We start from the raw sequence: 16,152 nt of genomic DNA on the forward strand, positions 1-16,152 counted from the left end.
TCGGGAACAGAAAGAAATAATATGGATCCAGCAACCTGTGGGCCCACCACCCACATGGATTGGCATTGGGATCAACTGCAGTGTTAACTGGCTGGTAGGCAAAGTTGGTGAGCTAGGCAAGCAGACCCTCAGCACTGCAGACTGGTTTCTGGAACAAGGAACATCAGCTTGCTGGCAGGTAATGGTAAATGGACTGGTTCTTATGTAGCACTTTTCTACTCTGAGCAGTCAAAGCGCTTGACTAGGTAAGGAACCTGAGCTAGGAGGTGGAGTATCTATATATAACTATATATAGTTGGGCTCACTTCCTCACCAAACTCATGGAGAAAGGCTGGAATTTTGTCTTTTCTGATGTGGCCCATGGTGACAGGTTGCTGGTGGGTACGGGGATACTCTCAAGCCCCCGGCTGAGAGCTCATTGTGAAGTTTTCTCTGGGCAGCAAGATGGTAAACTCAAGGTAAGTTCAAGTTGCAACAAACATCAGCTAGAGTACCTGGCATTCATGGAGTCTTTAGGTGGGATCATGAAAGAGAGGAGCACAGCTGGCTACAGATCATCACCTAGTGCAGGGGTGGCCAACTCCAGGCCTCGAGGGCCGGTGTCCTGCAGGTTTTAGAGCTCACCCTGGGTCAACACACCTGAATCAAATGATTAGTTCATTACCAGGCCTCTGGAGAACTTCAAGACATGTCAAGGAGGTCATTTAGCCATTTAAATCAGCTGTGTTGGATCAAGGACACATCTAAAACCTGCAGGACTCTGCCCCTCGAGGCCTGGAGTTGGACACCTGTGACCTAGTGGCAAGTGAAATCTGATGGTGGGAAAGGTTGCCAGACAAACTTCATCCTCACTACTTGTTTGTTTGAACTGGAAACAGCTGGCAGAAGCCCATGTCTGTAGGGTTTTTAACTGCCACATCTTTCATCTGGCATCTTGTATCCCAAGGGAAGTTAAGAGCAGAGCCCTCCACTGCTGAGGTGGTTGGCAGGACCTGTTGCAATGAGGTCATCGGGGACTACACATCATACTCATCCTCCAAGGGAAAAATTCTTCAGGGTGCTGGAAAGGAGGCTCTAGGAATAGTGGAGAGCTTGGATAGAGTTTGATAATCTCCATGTCTCTGTGGTTTTTTTTAGAGATGGAGAAGACTGATGACCAGTTTCCCTGGGGCCACTTGTGGGTCTGTTGCAAGAATATGGGGTTCTGGGACCATTACTTCCACCAGGCCCGTGTAAAACAAAAGTGAGAGCTGTCCATGCTGGTGACATAACATTAAGCATGTTTTCAGTTGGTGTTGGACTCCTTAAGGGTTGCTCCTTGTCTCTAAGTTTGTGTTTGATTTTTATGGTCAGGATCTCAAAGTAGCAGGTGTGAGGAGGATGTCTGCTTTCGCCAAAAGACAAAGTTTTCAATTTATCAGCTCATCTACACCCCAATCTTTACTTATGGCCATGAAATGCAAGCATTCAAAATGAATTTCCTCTGTAGGGTGGCTCAGTGTTAAAGATAGTGAGGACCTCAGGCATCCAGAGCTTGGATTAGAGCCCCTGCTCCTGTGTATTGAAAGGAGCCAGTTGAGGGAGTAGATCCAGAACCTGCTGGAGATATTATATATCTCAGGATCTGTGGAAAATCTATGTCATGGCTATGCCTCTGAAAACATATGCCTAGTTACGGCATCACCAGATCTGCATCTCCCTACAAATGTAACTACATGTTGCATTGATGCAACTATTGTGATTGGCTTGTTCACTCCCATTGGCTCCTCCTATGCATGTCTGATTACAATCAATCAATCAAACAATCATTGTCTCTATATAAGGAATTATAAGGATTTCTGAAACTATCAGAATTAATGTGAACTCACAAAAAAGTTGCTATTAAGGTTGCCCTTAAAAAAATGACTACAACAAAGAATAGGAGGAAAAAAGTCCCAGACATGGTGTTTTATTTGTCATCACTGCATATAAAAACTGGGGTATGACCACAAGGTAATTAAAACATAATGGCGATGATGTCAGCCACTCGTGTAGGTGACACCATAGGCTCTAAATCAGGCCTTAGTCTGCCGCCGCTGCAACCTGACTTTGGAAAATTGGAAGATAATCAGTGGATGGATAACAATCCTTATTCCAAAGCAAAGCAAAGCTGAATTATTTTCACTGTGTACATCTACAGTCACATACTTAAAGAAACTCCTCACTCCTTACTCCTGACACACACCAGGACAGGTGTGGAGGCAATCCTTTTGTTTGATTCACGTTCTTCAAGACACTGACAACATGCTTCTTTGTTTCTTTGTGGGTCACTAAACTCACATGGAGGAAGCACTCCATCAATTTGAGGCATTGAGGCAGAGCTGCTGAGCGGGTGGCTAAATTACAGTCCTGCAGGTTGAGTGTGTCACATGCTTCCAGACTCTATTCCAGCCCATTTAACTGACAGATACTGGGACACTAAGGCATGTGCTTTTCTCACCCAATTATTAAGACGCTGGAATTTAAAAACTGATCCCAAATGATAAAGATAACCCAACTCAAGAAGAAACAGGGCAATGCAAATGTCTGCAAATAGGAGAAGGATTGTTTGAGCTATCAACACTTACTAAATCCGATGTTTGTAGAGTCTTTTTTCTTTTAATTGCTGCACAGCACACCCTATCCTCTATCTATGACATACACTATCAGAGTGGTGATGGTAAAGGGATGTATACAGTGTATGCAGAATAAAGTGTATTCAATATAAAAGGTTTTATAATGACTATCAATATTATTCAAATCATAAACTAGCTATAAACAACACCTGCAGATGTTAAAAAAGAAAAGCGTACGGCTCAGAAACACTTTGTTATAACCCCTCATTTCTGTCCTATTTAAAGGACATAACCCTGTTGTGGGACTTTGCCAGAGGTGCATCTCTCACCAAAACAACTGCAGTGCCACATTACAGTACCCCCCCACCCCCCGCCCCCCGGTGCTTGGTGCTTTCTAAGCAAAAAACATGTGGTCCTACTAAAAATACCTGCTTTTGAATCATTCATGCCACACACTATTTAGAGAGCTAATGCATACTCATGACTCTATGCAAATGTTCATCATCAGACTTTGACTAATAGGGAATTAATTGATGTAACAATGGGGACCACAGCCACAGTGTAGACTAACAAACAGAGCAGGGGCATGCAGGATAATGAACTCTGATCAAAGACCCTGGTTGACTTTTAATCTTAACAAAACATGGTTTTAAGTTTGCGGCAGATTGTTCCTGATGCATAATTAAAGCTTGACTGTGACATTGCAGTAGTTTTTTTAACACAAGCATCCAACTCTAAAGGATTTCAGCTGCTGTAAGTGGGTTGAGCCCACTGCAGCTGTCAAAGGATGTCTATGTGCCACTTTTTAAAGCCAGTGTTAGAAACTAGGATTGATGCCCTGGCATGTGTGGAACAGCAAAAAAATAGAAGAGAATATGTTCACTTAGTTCTTGTCCAGTCGGTGGACAAATGCACAGCCTGCCTACTACCTGACACTCCAGATGGTTTTTCACACAGAAATATGTGGGAAGTTTTGGCAGGTAATGGGAGACACCTTTTGTCTATTGCTGTATCACAGGTGGCATTTAACCAATCAGATCAGCAAACCACCACCCGTGAAGACAGCTGGTGAATCAAATTCAGCTGAGAGAAGAGGGGAGCATGTTTTCCACTGAGGAAATGTTCATCTTTGTTTGAACCCTCTGTGGTTCTCATTAACTTAATACTTAAGCAGGGACCAACACTAATCTCTTCAGAAGCCTTCATTGTTGTTTTTAAAGGACTGTCGTCACACATGAAACACACCTGTAGATGCCAGTTGATTAAAAAACTGTGGTTCTGCCACAAGCTCACCTCCAGAGACACAACCTCTGGCTGCTGAACCATAACTTCCTCAGTCTGTGCAAGCAACTTTACAGAGTCAGTATCTGTAAATGCTATATGCATGCAGTGTTTCAGTACGTACACTTATATATTAAGCTCTTTGAAGGCACAGAAGACGAGGCATACACTGTATCAATACTCATCCCAATATTTCAGCTTATTGATGGAATATGTAAGTCTATAACAGCAGTATATATACAGTGTATATACAGCGCCCTATATTCAGTGCTCCTTGTGCACAGCTCACACTGGCTTCACACACAGAAGAAACAGATTGTGGCACACAGAGAGTTTGAGACCATTACCACCAACAATGACTAAGTTGATTAGGGTTCCTTGATTTATGTGCGTGTTTGTCTACAGAAATATATTCCAGTAAAACATTGGAGCCTAAGCTGGCTCAGACAAACGTACCAAATAAATCATTTTAATTAAGACTATTTTTGTCACTCCACAGTTTTTCCACCACGGTGCTCAGCAAAAATCTTGCACAAATGTCACCTCATTTTTAAAAACACTTCTTATGGGTAAAAGTTATTATATTCCTAAGAGCTAAAGTGTGCAGTTCAACCTGCATTAGTCCATGCATTCAAAGCTCCAGGACATTCATATACAGTGTATATAATACTGGCTCACAAACTCGGTCTGACTGCATAAATAGCATCTGTCATTTTCAAACGTTGCAGAGTTTGTGAAAGACACCCAAGTGTGTCGTTAAGCATTGTTCATTCTTCACAATATTAAAGTACAGAATACTTTACTTATTGAAACACGATGAGGGCTTTAAACAACTGGTTAAAAAGCCAAGACACAACACTTCAACGTCAGTTTTATAACACACTGCTATTGTGCTGCAGAGTGTTGAGTTACAGGGTTAGCAGTTTAACGGTGGCTTTAGTAATCTTTAAAGTGTTGCACAGTAATGCTGTACTCCCAGGAAACTACAACAGAACAAAACATTAAAAAACTACCCACACTACTTTACATTTTATGGCGTGTCACGACTGTTGCACTATAATGCTGCTGCTGGCACCTTGTGGCAACAGAGTCACATTTTGAATTAGCTGGTGCGCTCTCAGTGACAGTAACTCGCTGATAGAGAAGGATGGAAAACACCTTTTGTTTTGTTTGCACCAATAAATGCTGCTGCCTGCAAGCTGCAATCACTGTTAGAACATTATTCAGTTTGTGTTTCTACAGTGTAAAAGTCATAATCGCAAATTTCCTCAAATTATCATGATACAATTTTAAGGTTATATCAACAAACCCTATTACCCACACAACACTTCCAGTTAGGCAGCACATGCAGCTCAGCTCATCTTTCCCACTCTGTTTCTAATTTGGAAGTGAACCTGCGCATCATCGTTTGGCCTGCAAAGACCAGCAGAGCTCCAAGAAGCCACACTGAAACTGGACTTTTTTATGGTATAATATGAACAGTGAAAGACTTGTGAAATGAAGAAAAATGGGTTCATCATCATAGCTTTAAACAGACGCTTCATCAGTAATACGGCCTGACATATTTATTCAGTGAACTTGTCCTGATATCAACCTCACCTGAAGGAGTGACACAAGTCATTTCTCTATCAGAAAATGCAGAATGCTGAAATTTGCAAAGGAGAGAAGAGGCAGAAATCGACTTTGTCGCCCCTTTGTGGGATTTCTGAGGTTTCTGTATTCAAGATAAATTTACACACTTACGATTCTGCCACTTAGTGTAAATAGCTTTGACTTGTTTTTACACCCTGTAATGTTTAAGTTGTACTTTCTCTCTTGCAGTGTTAGTAAGGTATTTTCTTGCACTGAGGTCTGCTTAAAGTGGGAGAAAGTAAATGCGACACACTGTCACAAATAATGACAGGCGCAAAAGTCATAACGACTTTAACAAAGAATTACAACTTCTGTGATGCCACATAGTCAAAACACAATTCTTGCATTTGTTTTTAAAAACAATGGAGTGGAAACTGAAAAATCCATCAGCCTTAAAAGCATTTATTGCACACGTCTCCCTAACGTCACAATAACACGATTACACAACACACCAACCAAACTATCTGTCTTCTGTTAGATCTTCAGGAGATCGTAATGATCGGTCCTCCCGCTCTGCTGCTGGGCGCTGTGTGTGCCATCCATCGCTCCATTTGGATTTGGATGGGTGTGACAGGACGCTTGAGTCAAGAGGCAGCATGTGTGAGTATCTCTGGGTATCAGAGAGCTTCAGGGTGTCGTGAGTGAGTTTACCCTGCTGTGTGTGTGGCTGCTTATTGTGGACATTCATGTGTCTGAAGGATATCTGCGTAGGTATGGGTATATTGTATGGGTGCTGTAGTCTAGTTAGTGCAAAGTTAAATAACTGTCTATTATATCACATGACTATAGTCACCAAGGCCAGGAGCATCACTGCATCGTATATGTTTGTCCCTAAAAACTGACAAAGACATCTACTTTCAGGGAATCATCTCACGCTTCCCTACTGAAATATCTGTCCACTGTTTCAAACTGGGTAATACGTCGGTCATCACACTTCTTATACCCCCAAAGTCAACATTTAAAGGTCAGTTTGAGTGTGTGCAGCTCATAAATGTGCAGAATGTCTGCACAAGTTCTTCTTCAGGATATCAGATGTTTTATGAAACATGTAAATTATTTAGCCTTGTTTGCCGTTCAGCATCCTCTTCACTGCTGCTCCGAGGGATCGCTGAGCTTGCCATCACGCTGTTTGGTGCTGCCATCTACAGGCACAGGCCGGAAAGGCAGGCGCTCTTCTCACAATAAGCCTTGCCTTGTTTGCCAGGCATTTGCCACACAGACTGAGAGTACAAAGCTTTAGAGCTCAACCACAGCTGTACATTCTAAAGGTACACTGATCCCTTGCTAGACTGACAAACAGCAGACTTTTGGACTCCACATATCAGAGGGCAGGCGGAGGCAGTTCTTTAGGGAACTTTAGGGAACGTGTGGGGCTTCACAACAAATATAGAAAAACACTCAGCCACTATGTGACGTTATTATGGGCTCATGGTTCGTAGGATTTCCCCCTGCTGTTCTTCTTATCCTTCTTCTCATCCAGTAAAGTCGTACAGGAGGGAGGTTACACGGATGTCAGACGTATGTGTGCTGACAAAATCATCTCGTGATTTTTCCATTCTTTCTAACAGCTCTATAAATAGCACTCTATAACATTTGGAGACACAGCTGGTACTGCTTTCTCCATCTGCACTGTATCATAACTGCACCATTGGCTAATACACGTGTGTACACACACACACACACACACACACACACACACACACACACACACACACACACACGTTTTGATCTTGCCAGCTGCACCTTAGCATGATAACGTCGTGGATCTTGCAGGAGATTCAGGCGTTAATAAAAAAAACACGCAGAACACGCAGAAATATGCATATGTAAAGTCTAACAGTACTGTCACATTCTGTCATAATTTCTTGTATTGCTCATTCAAATATAACAGTTCAAAGACTCTCAGCACACTGTGAACCAAGGATAGGTAATCTGTAATCAAGGATAAGTAATCTGTGATGGCACATCCCAACTCACATACTCATCATCATCCTCTGAGTTTTAAATAAAGCCTCAGCTGCATCCAAAGTATTCAAGAATCTGATGTGGGCTGAGATTTCTTGCTTGGTAAATGCAGCAGTGTGTATCACAGCAGAACAAGGACTCCAATGAGCCGGTCCAGCTTTTTAGAAGTTCAGTACAAGTGTCTATTGCATATTTTTTTAAGCAAATTACGTGAAAAAATACAGTTTTTTGTGTGTGCAGAATCACATGCTTATGCCTACCCTCTGGACCGTTGTAAGTAGATTACTGGCCTACCACCTTTCAGCATCATCATCTCTTTGAAACTCGGTGAGTGGCCTTCACTCAAGCACTTTTTGCCCTGAAAGACTTACAACAAGTGCAAACGGCTTGCAGGCTCTAAATGATTTATGCAGGCTGGCAAAATGTCACAAAAATAATGCCTCTGCTGGATGCTGGACATCAGGCACACTGCACATGGACTGTGTCCTACCTGTGTGACTTTCTCTGTGACGTTGTGTGTCCGGTCAATGAGTTTGCAGGGTGCTATGATGTCCATCTCCCCCGAGGGCAGAGCAATGAGTGGGTCCGGTTTGAAATCCACAAAATTGAGCGTGATCTGAGGGATTTTGGAAATGGTGCGGTACCGCATGAGGTCAGAGTCTGACGTGGAGTTCAGTATGTTCGACTTGCTGTTTACTGCACCTGGAAATATGCAAATGAAGTTCAACAATCAGGTAAGAAAACCAGCAGGAAAACATTTGATCCCATGTGCGCTTTCTCACCGGTGCTGCTGCTGGCCGGCCGGATGCTCGGCCTCCGGTTCTTCCGATCCCATTCCGGCCTCATGGCCTCGATCTCGTCTACAGAGGAGGCCCGACGCATGCTGTGAAAGCTTTCTCGCGAGCGGCTGTGCGACAGAGAACAGTTGGAGGCCGAGCCTTCGGGGTTGAGGCTGAGCCGGTGGTGGGGTGCTACGCAGGGTGAGGAATGGGTGAGGGGACCCACCAGGTGGGCTCCGTGGGTTTGATGTGGTGGAACGGCTACTGGAGGCTCAGAGCACAATAAGGTGCGTTGGTCTTCCTGGCGGTCTTCAGGCCAACTCTGTAGCGCTGACCTGGGAAACACAAACAATGAACATTTCCAGGTCTGAGACACTCCAGTGACCTGGTCATCATCCGTTGGTTTGTTGACAGAAGTCAAAGAATTTCATAATTAGCTCAAAAAGGCATGAATGCCATAAACACTCGAGATTTATTCCTGTGACTGGAGCAGAGGTGATGAAGCAGAGACAGCTGGCAGCTTCACAGCCAGTGTCTGCAGCAACCTGTAGCTTGAAGCTGAAATTAGCTTTAGATTGATATTAGAATGTGAACATGTTAATCTCTGCAGTAATGTTAAAATCAAGCATCTACCTGCTTCCACTCAGCTGCTCCTGGTGATTTGGTGGCAGTGGGGGGAGGGGCAGAAATTCCCCCAGACCTAAGGACTCGGGGCTACGGTGGTCCTCTGGGCGTAACGACACCGGCGTTGCCGTGGGGATGTGTCCGGCCTCTGCGTCGTCCAGAGAAGCTTTACTGTTGGACAGGGAGCGCAGCAGGGGGAGACGCAGTTTGAAGCCTCGTGGGCGACCTGGTGGTGAGACGGACGAGGAAGGTGAAGAATAAGACTATTAACCTGGAGAGTGACAGGTGCATCTCCAATATTAAACCATGGCAGACACGAGTATTACAATAGTGAGACAAGTACAAACAGAAGGCTGGAGGATATTTTCAGTGGTAGGTGTCATGCTAGGACAGAGAAAGAGCTAAAAATGCATCAGCCTTCAGAATGAAGCTGCAAAACCAATCGACCAGAATGCAGGGGCAGTAACTCGGATTAAAATTTGGGTTTAGCCACAAAGTTATGAGATACTTGATTCCAGATATTGTTGTGTCCTGTTCCAGATGCTGTTCCCCTGGGTTATCCTCTAGGACATTAAGAGCATAGATAGATGACTACATTTAACACAAGTATTCAGGATTTACAAGAACAAAAGCATCTAATAATAGCAGGACCACCTGGTCTTTCTGGAAGGCAGAATGAACAGTTGATGCAGGTGAAGTAAAGTGAGCATCACGTCCAATTTGGATTTAAAAAATGGGAATTTTAAAATAAGCAGAAATGCATCCTGAGAATGTTCCACACTGGGCCACAAACTACACTTACTGCACATACTCTACTTACACCTCAGTAAACCACAGAGAAAACATAATCAGCTATGTGGAGCACGGTGTCTCATTATACATCACGGGCCACATACACAACATTGTGATATTAGGTAGCACAGACAAGTGAAGCTGCCCTTTCTGTTTAACTACAAATTTAGCTGAGATGCCAAAATATAAGAAAACAGTTTTAATTTTTCTACATGATAAACAAACGCTGCTGCAGAAATAGATAGAAATGTGTCAGCATGATTCTTTGGATTTAAACTGTAAGAAAAAAGTGGTGAAACTACAGAAGCAAAAGCTGTCTAGTGGGCCCGATTTTTGGCCCAGGGCCTTATGTTTAACACCAGTGGTGTAATAACAGAAGCAAAACCTGCATTCACATAAGGGTGTCATCCCTTTGTATTTGTGTAAATGGTGGCGTTACAGGAAAAGCACAGAGAAGAACATACAAACATCAAACACTGCGTTCGTGGTTAGCTACCTGTGACGAGCCAGGTGGGCAGGCGGTGGTTCAGCTCCTGTTTGTGGTCTTGGAGGGACTCGTCTGTCATGACCTCGAAATTGAGGATGAACATGATCACCACGCCATCCTCATTCTTCACTGGCACCACATCCACCATACACAGGATGCACTGGCCTGCAGGGGCAGAGCAATAGATGAGCCTCTGTCACACTGAGACAGGTTATCCAGGACCGTGGGTGCCATGCACAGGCAGCGAGGTAGTTTGGGGTTTAAAACTTGATTTCAAATTGATTTACAGTGGTGGTGTTATTTGAGCCATCACAGCACAGATAAGAGCAGAATTCAGTCAGAGTTCAAGCTTTGTTTAATGACTTTGTGAATGTCTACATAATCAATTTGTTGAATCGTTTGCTTTATGAGCGTCTCAAATGCATCCGTGCATTTCACACTGTGAATTACAAAGGCCTGCTTCCACACACTCACTCAAATATACAAACGTATGGTTCTCTCTCCTCATTAAATGTGCATCTGTGTTTAATCAGCTCACGCACCGTCTTCCATATGAGGCTAATCTGCTACACGAGTGCTAAGACAGCTAAGTAAGCGTAAAATGACGCCGCATACAGGAGAACGTCGCACAAACACAAAATAAGCTGCTATTCTGCTTCTGACACCATGAAGGTGAGCTTGCAATTGCATTAACATGCATGTGTACACACAGCAGCATCGTCATCATCCTCATCAACAGCGTAATGTAAAATGATGATCTGACTGAAAGAAGTGAAGACAAGACTATTGCAACATAGTATCAAAGTGGAGGAAATTTCACGACATCTATTAAGAACATTATGTGTACTCAGTGAACATGTGTGCTGCCGTTATGATAGAGTTTCCTTCTGTCCTTAAAAATGAGCAGAAACTCGTCTCGAGTATCAGTCTGGTAACTAATCTTATCTGCAAGCAGAGCGTCCTGTCTCACAGACATCCCACATATGACAGCACATAATACAAAATTACACATGAACATACTGAACCGAGTCAAACATGTTAGTCCATCATATATGTAAATAAGGTTGTTCCACTTGGTTATTAAGAAAAGCTCAACCACACATATAACATACTGGTTACTGAAATATCTGGCAAATGGGCACTGGGCCGCTATTCAAACAAGATCATGAGATGCACACTGAAAATATAACTGCAAAATATTCCAAAAACTCCAAATATATAATACATGCATGACATGATTCAAACAGTACAGAAAGTGGACATGTGGACTGTTTTTTTCTTTTTCATGTTGAACAGGAAGGATTGAATTCTATAAATTTACTCTCAAAGGTCCTTGTTTTAGTGAAAATGATCTATGCAGTATGTCCTCCTGTTGCACACTGTTTAAATACATTTTAATCTATTTTTCTTGACATTATAACTCCAAATGTCACACCAACTACAGTGAAATGCATCCAGTCTGCAACATCAACTCAAAGTGCATTAGCGTTTTGAGAACTTAAGCTTTTTAGTTTTGCACTGTAATCCTTGTTTTCTTATCTGTCGCCTTTAAACATAGACGCCTTGGTCACAACCAAAGTTTGCAGGTTAGCTGTTTCTTTCAAATTCCCTCTCATACCTGATCTGCCCGTCTGCAACTTACCTGCAGAGTGATGGTCAGTGAGCACCTTCACACACGGAAGCTGTGCCAGTTTTTGCAATATGGAGCACTTGGGTATTCCGTGCAACCCAACGTGCGGGATCTACTGCATGCCTGCCTGACCCACCCACCAGCCTGCCATTCATCTCACATCATTGCTGGAGAGTGGGGCGAAATCCGATTGGACAAGAGCATAATCCCAACACAGGAGGGGAAAAAATATGAAACCCAGGGGAAAGTAGAGGATTACACCATCTGGCCATATCTAGCGACGCATATAAACATGTGCCCGTTTAAATGCGTGCTTGTATGCGCACATGTGTATAGATGACCAGGCTGATGTTCATTCATAAGTTACTGGGTCATGTCCATTCATGCCCAGTGTCATTAACAGCTTTCCCTGTACATTTGTAGCATTTTTCTTTTTTTTTAATCGCTGAAGGTGTTGGAGCATCACCCAAATCTGCTTTACAAAGCTCTGCATCCACGTGACAAGGACAACGTGCACACAGTCTAGCCATTTGAAAGCTTTGGTTTCCACCGCAAGCTACTGTCACGTGAAAAAGTGAGAGAGAATATGTCTGAGAATATCTTTCAATCATTTTTAAAAAATCAATAACACTTCAGCTATTAAGTAATTTGAACTCTTTTATTATTTTTCTGAATTAAATATGAACATTCATTCATAATCATTCACTGAGCTGATGAAGAAACAGGAGGGATTGTGTCTGTGTTCGGGACTGGCACTGGGAGTACACCAGCTTTTAACCCCAGAGACTGGGTTTGTGTCTCCTCCAGCAGATTCTTTGAAAAATACTTGAAATTATAATATTATCAACAGATTAAATCTTTCCCTCACTGATATTTTTACATTAGAGACGTTAATAATCAGAGTTTCAGGACTAGCTCCTAATCTAATATGAAATCATTACATGTCCCATGTTTGTGTCTGGATCATTCCTGTATACCTGGGAACACTTTGGAAAGCTGTTTGTGGGTGACAGATTGAGTAATATTTACTAATATGTACACTCACTAACATGAATGCCCGCATGCGCTAAAGTACAAAAGTAACCTGGAGTCTGGTTGCAGGGTTTGAAACCTTAGCTGAGCCTCCACATTAACATCCAGCAGGAAGCCACTGTGTTATCACTATCTTAGCTGTTCCCAGGACTGCGCTCTTCTGGACAGAGATCTCCGATGTTGTTCCCGGGATCTGCTGGAGCCACTCGCCTAGCTTGGGAGTCACCGCACCGAGTGCTCCGATTACCACGGGGACCACCATTACCTTCACCCTCCACATCCTCTCGAGCTCTTCTCTGAGGCCTTGGTACTTCTTATGCTTCTCGTGTTCCTTCTTCCTGATGTTGCTGTCATTCAGAATCACTACATTCTGAATGACAGTAACATCAGGAAGATATATATATATATATGTGTACAGTGCAAACCACTGCAACAGTTGCCTCAAGGCGCTTCGACTGTAAGGTAATAACTCCATAGGATTTGAGTGACAACCCTGACAATCACGATGCCCATGAGTAGGCACTGGGCGACAACAAGAAGGAAAAGCTCCCTTTTAACAGGAACTGCAAAACCAGACTCAGGGACGCCCACTGGCTCGGGGTGAGGGTACAGAGAAAAAGACACATAAGACAAAACTAGTTAAAAAAATCCCCCAAATCAACCTTTTGGGATTTTCTTTACCTGGATGATTGAGCATCCATCAAAATGGGAATATAAGTTACATCTATTCTGTCCTTAGAAGTTGCTCTCTTATAAGATTTCTATTTGGATATGCCACATAGGTGAAACTTTCTTCTGAAGGGTTAGATGTGACCTTACCCTAAGCCTATAAACCCAACCTGTAACAGGTCACTATCCACCTGGTGGATGCTGAGAGGTTTCATTGCTGTTTAAGAGTTTAGAATTTGTTAGGGGTAGATTCTGGGTATGGTTATGTACCCAGTGATGGTTTACATTAAAACAGCAGATGCATTATACCAGCGACAGACTCCCACAGATATAGGTCTACATGTGCCCTAAATTTTGCAGCGTGGTGCAAATGGAGGATTACGCCTACGTACTTCAGGAACATCAGACCTTTTTTAATGTTGACCCTCATACCGTCTCTGTCTACTGTAAAAGATTTCCTCCGAGAGCATCCGAAACGAACTGAGCTCTGAGGTTAACGGGGCAAATGCCATTTCATCTAAATGCTCCGCCTGGATTTATTCCAATTCAGCATGTTCCAGCTGATAATCTGATTCACCGTTGCTGATTTACAAAGCTCTAGGAGATTATTACAATGCACTAAAACACATAAAAAAACCAAACTGCACATGGCAGACCGAGGGATAGCCCAGCATCATACACAGCAGTGAGACAACTAAAAGGACAAACACACTGTGAAATATAACATTTAAAAACTTACTTGGATTTATTGATCAGCTGGATTATTTATCAATAAGGGAGAAAAAACTTTCTGCCAATATCCAGAAAGGTTTTTGGGGGACAAATTAGAAATGCATCCTTCACTGTAAAGATGAATTCAATTCAATTATATGGAACCAAATCACAAAAACAGTTGCCTCACAGCGGTTTATATTGGAAGATAAAGACCTGCAATCAATCGACTCCCTACAAGCAAGCACTTGGTGACAGTGGGAAGGAAAAACTCCCTTTTAACAGGATGAAACCTCCGGCACACAACTGATCACTTTGTTCTCTATAAAAAGTACCAAAAATGACTAAAGTGGTTTAGATTTATGTTTTCATACAGTTTTGGCTGTTTTCCCACATTTGCATCATGTAGTCGACCAGCAGTGACTGCTATGGACTTGGAGCGTAGTGGATCCTGTGGTGAAAACCTCGAATCATTAACAGCGACTGTGTCATTACTCTTACTAAAAATCCAGAGAAATACGTGCACATAATGGACAAACTGAGAAAAGAATCAAAAATAGATGTAATGTGAAAAAACAGTGCAGACCAGTGAAATAAAGCAAATGTTTTATTTCCCCATTTGTATTCACTATACACACAGCATACTCATTTAATCATCATGACTGACTGCGTGGCATACAGTACTCTTCCCTGATAGGCTTAGAGGGACAAGGTAGGAAGGATTAACTGCTGAGGAAGATCTTTTTTCCAGCTTAGTAGGAGATGACAGAGGATTGGAGGACAGTAAACAGAGATTAGGCTGCCCCAAAGTAATCAGATGTGAAAACACACCTAACTCTGAAGGCCAACGGTTCCTTCACCGTTATAACTGCACTGAGATGGATTAGAGGTCAGGGTCACTCCCGCTGCTACGGAGCTCATCACGCAGCTTCTCCCTTCTGTGCAAAGGGAGTGATGTGCTAAGAGGGATGAAAGATTCCAGCGCTGGAATCAAGAGATTGTGGAAAAAATGAATATTCAAACAATTAGATGTTAAACCTAAAAAAAAAAAAGGATTTTCAACTGCAGCAAGGTGCCTACCAAGTGAAGGATACGAACGTATTTACTTATTTATGAAACACTGCTCTCGACATAACAAACTCATGAATTCCTCTGTACTACCACTGAATGCTGAAAGCACAGGCATGTAAATTCTGTACCTGTACCAACATTGGGACTTCCCTGTAAAGTTCTGCATTGGCGCCTCCTACTGGACGACAGCTGCATCTACACACTGTACGCAGCACAGAGCAGACATATCCCTGTGTGCATTTGTAGGAATTATGCTGACTGAACTCTAAACAATGAGGTGTATCCCTTTAAGTAGCTCTGGCTCTCACACTCCTCTTCTTTTGTGTTTTTTTTTTTAATAAAATAAATATTTGATAATAGCAATTTTTCTAAAAGTATTGGTGTTATATCAAAAAGATTTACAGATGAAATGAAAAGCCACTGGCAGTATATTTTATTCAGCATAAAAGGAGCATGGAAGCACGCTAAAACTGTTTTCTTCTTATGGTCGTGGTCAAATACAGTGTCGGTTACATAAGTCACAGCTGTTCCAGCCCTGCAAACAGTGTGGACGAGCTTCTGCCACAGTGCTGGTACAGTAAGTAAATAGCTGCATTTTCATCAGGACGGGAACATTGCTTTTAAAAGCTGTTAGCCCGTGTCCACTGTCCATTAGAGACAACAGGATAAAGAACATGGATCTGTGAGTGCTACAGAGACGTAAGAGGATGAGCTGTATCACACACACAGTGACAAAGTGCACATCACTGTTTAGCAGGAAAAACTTCACATCTTCACTTCCACACAGATCTTTTAAAGCGTAGCTTCTTCTGTTGCCAGTCACTTTCAGAACCCCCCAAAAACCCCACTGTCAGACCAAGCTGACAACCATATTTTCATAACTGC

At 42.7% G+C, this 16,152-nt stretch overlaps 1 protein-coding gene across 1 annotated transcript in view; it reads right to left on the bottom strand.

Annotated features, from left to right (window-relative positions):
• Nucleotides 1-16,152, bottom strand: part of kcnh2b (potassium voltage-gated channel, subfamily H (eag-related), member 2b) — a 231,509-nt gene that overhangs the window by 101,346 nt on the left and 114,011 nt on the right. The window contains exons 4-7 of the mRNA XM_039617403.1: nucleotides 10,164-10,319; nucleotides 8,885-9,101; nucleotides 8,255-8,586; nucleotides 7,963-8,174 (exon numbers count right to left, since the gene is read on the bottom strand). Of these exons, the coding sequence (XP_039473337.1) occupies nucleotides 7,963-8,174; nucleotides 8,255-8,586; nucleotides 8,885-9,101; nucleotides 10,164-10,319 (917 nt within the window). The remainder of the gene's footprint in view (nucleotides 1-7,962; nucleotides 8,175-8,254; nucleotides 8,587-8,884; nucleotides 9,102-10,163; nucleotides 10,320-16,152) is intronic.

This window comes from Oreochromis aureus, linkage group 9, assembly GCF_013358895.1.
Source record: "Oreochromis aureus strain Israel breed Guangdong linkage group 9, ZZ_aureus, whole genome shotgun sequence".
Classification (NCBI taxonomy): Eukaryota; Metazoa; Chordata; class Actinopteri; order Cichliformes; family Cichlidae; genus Oreochromis; species Oreochromis aureus.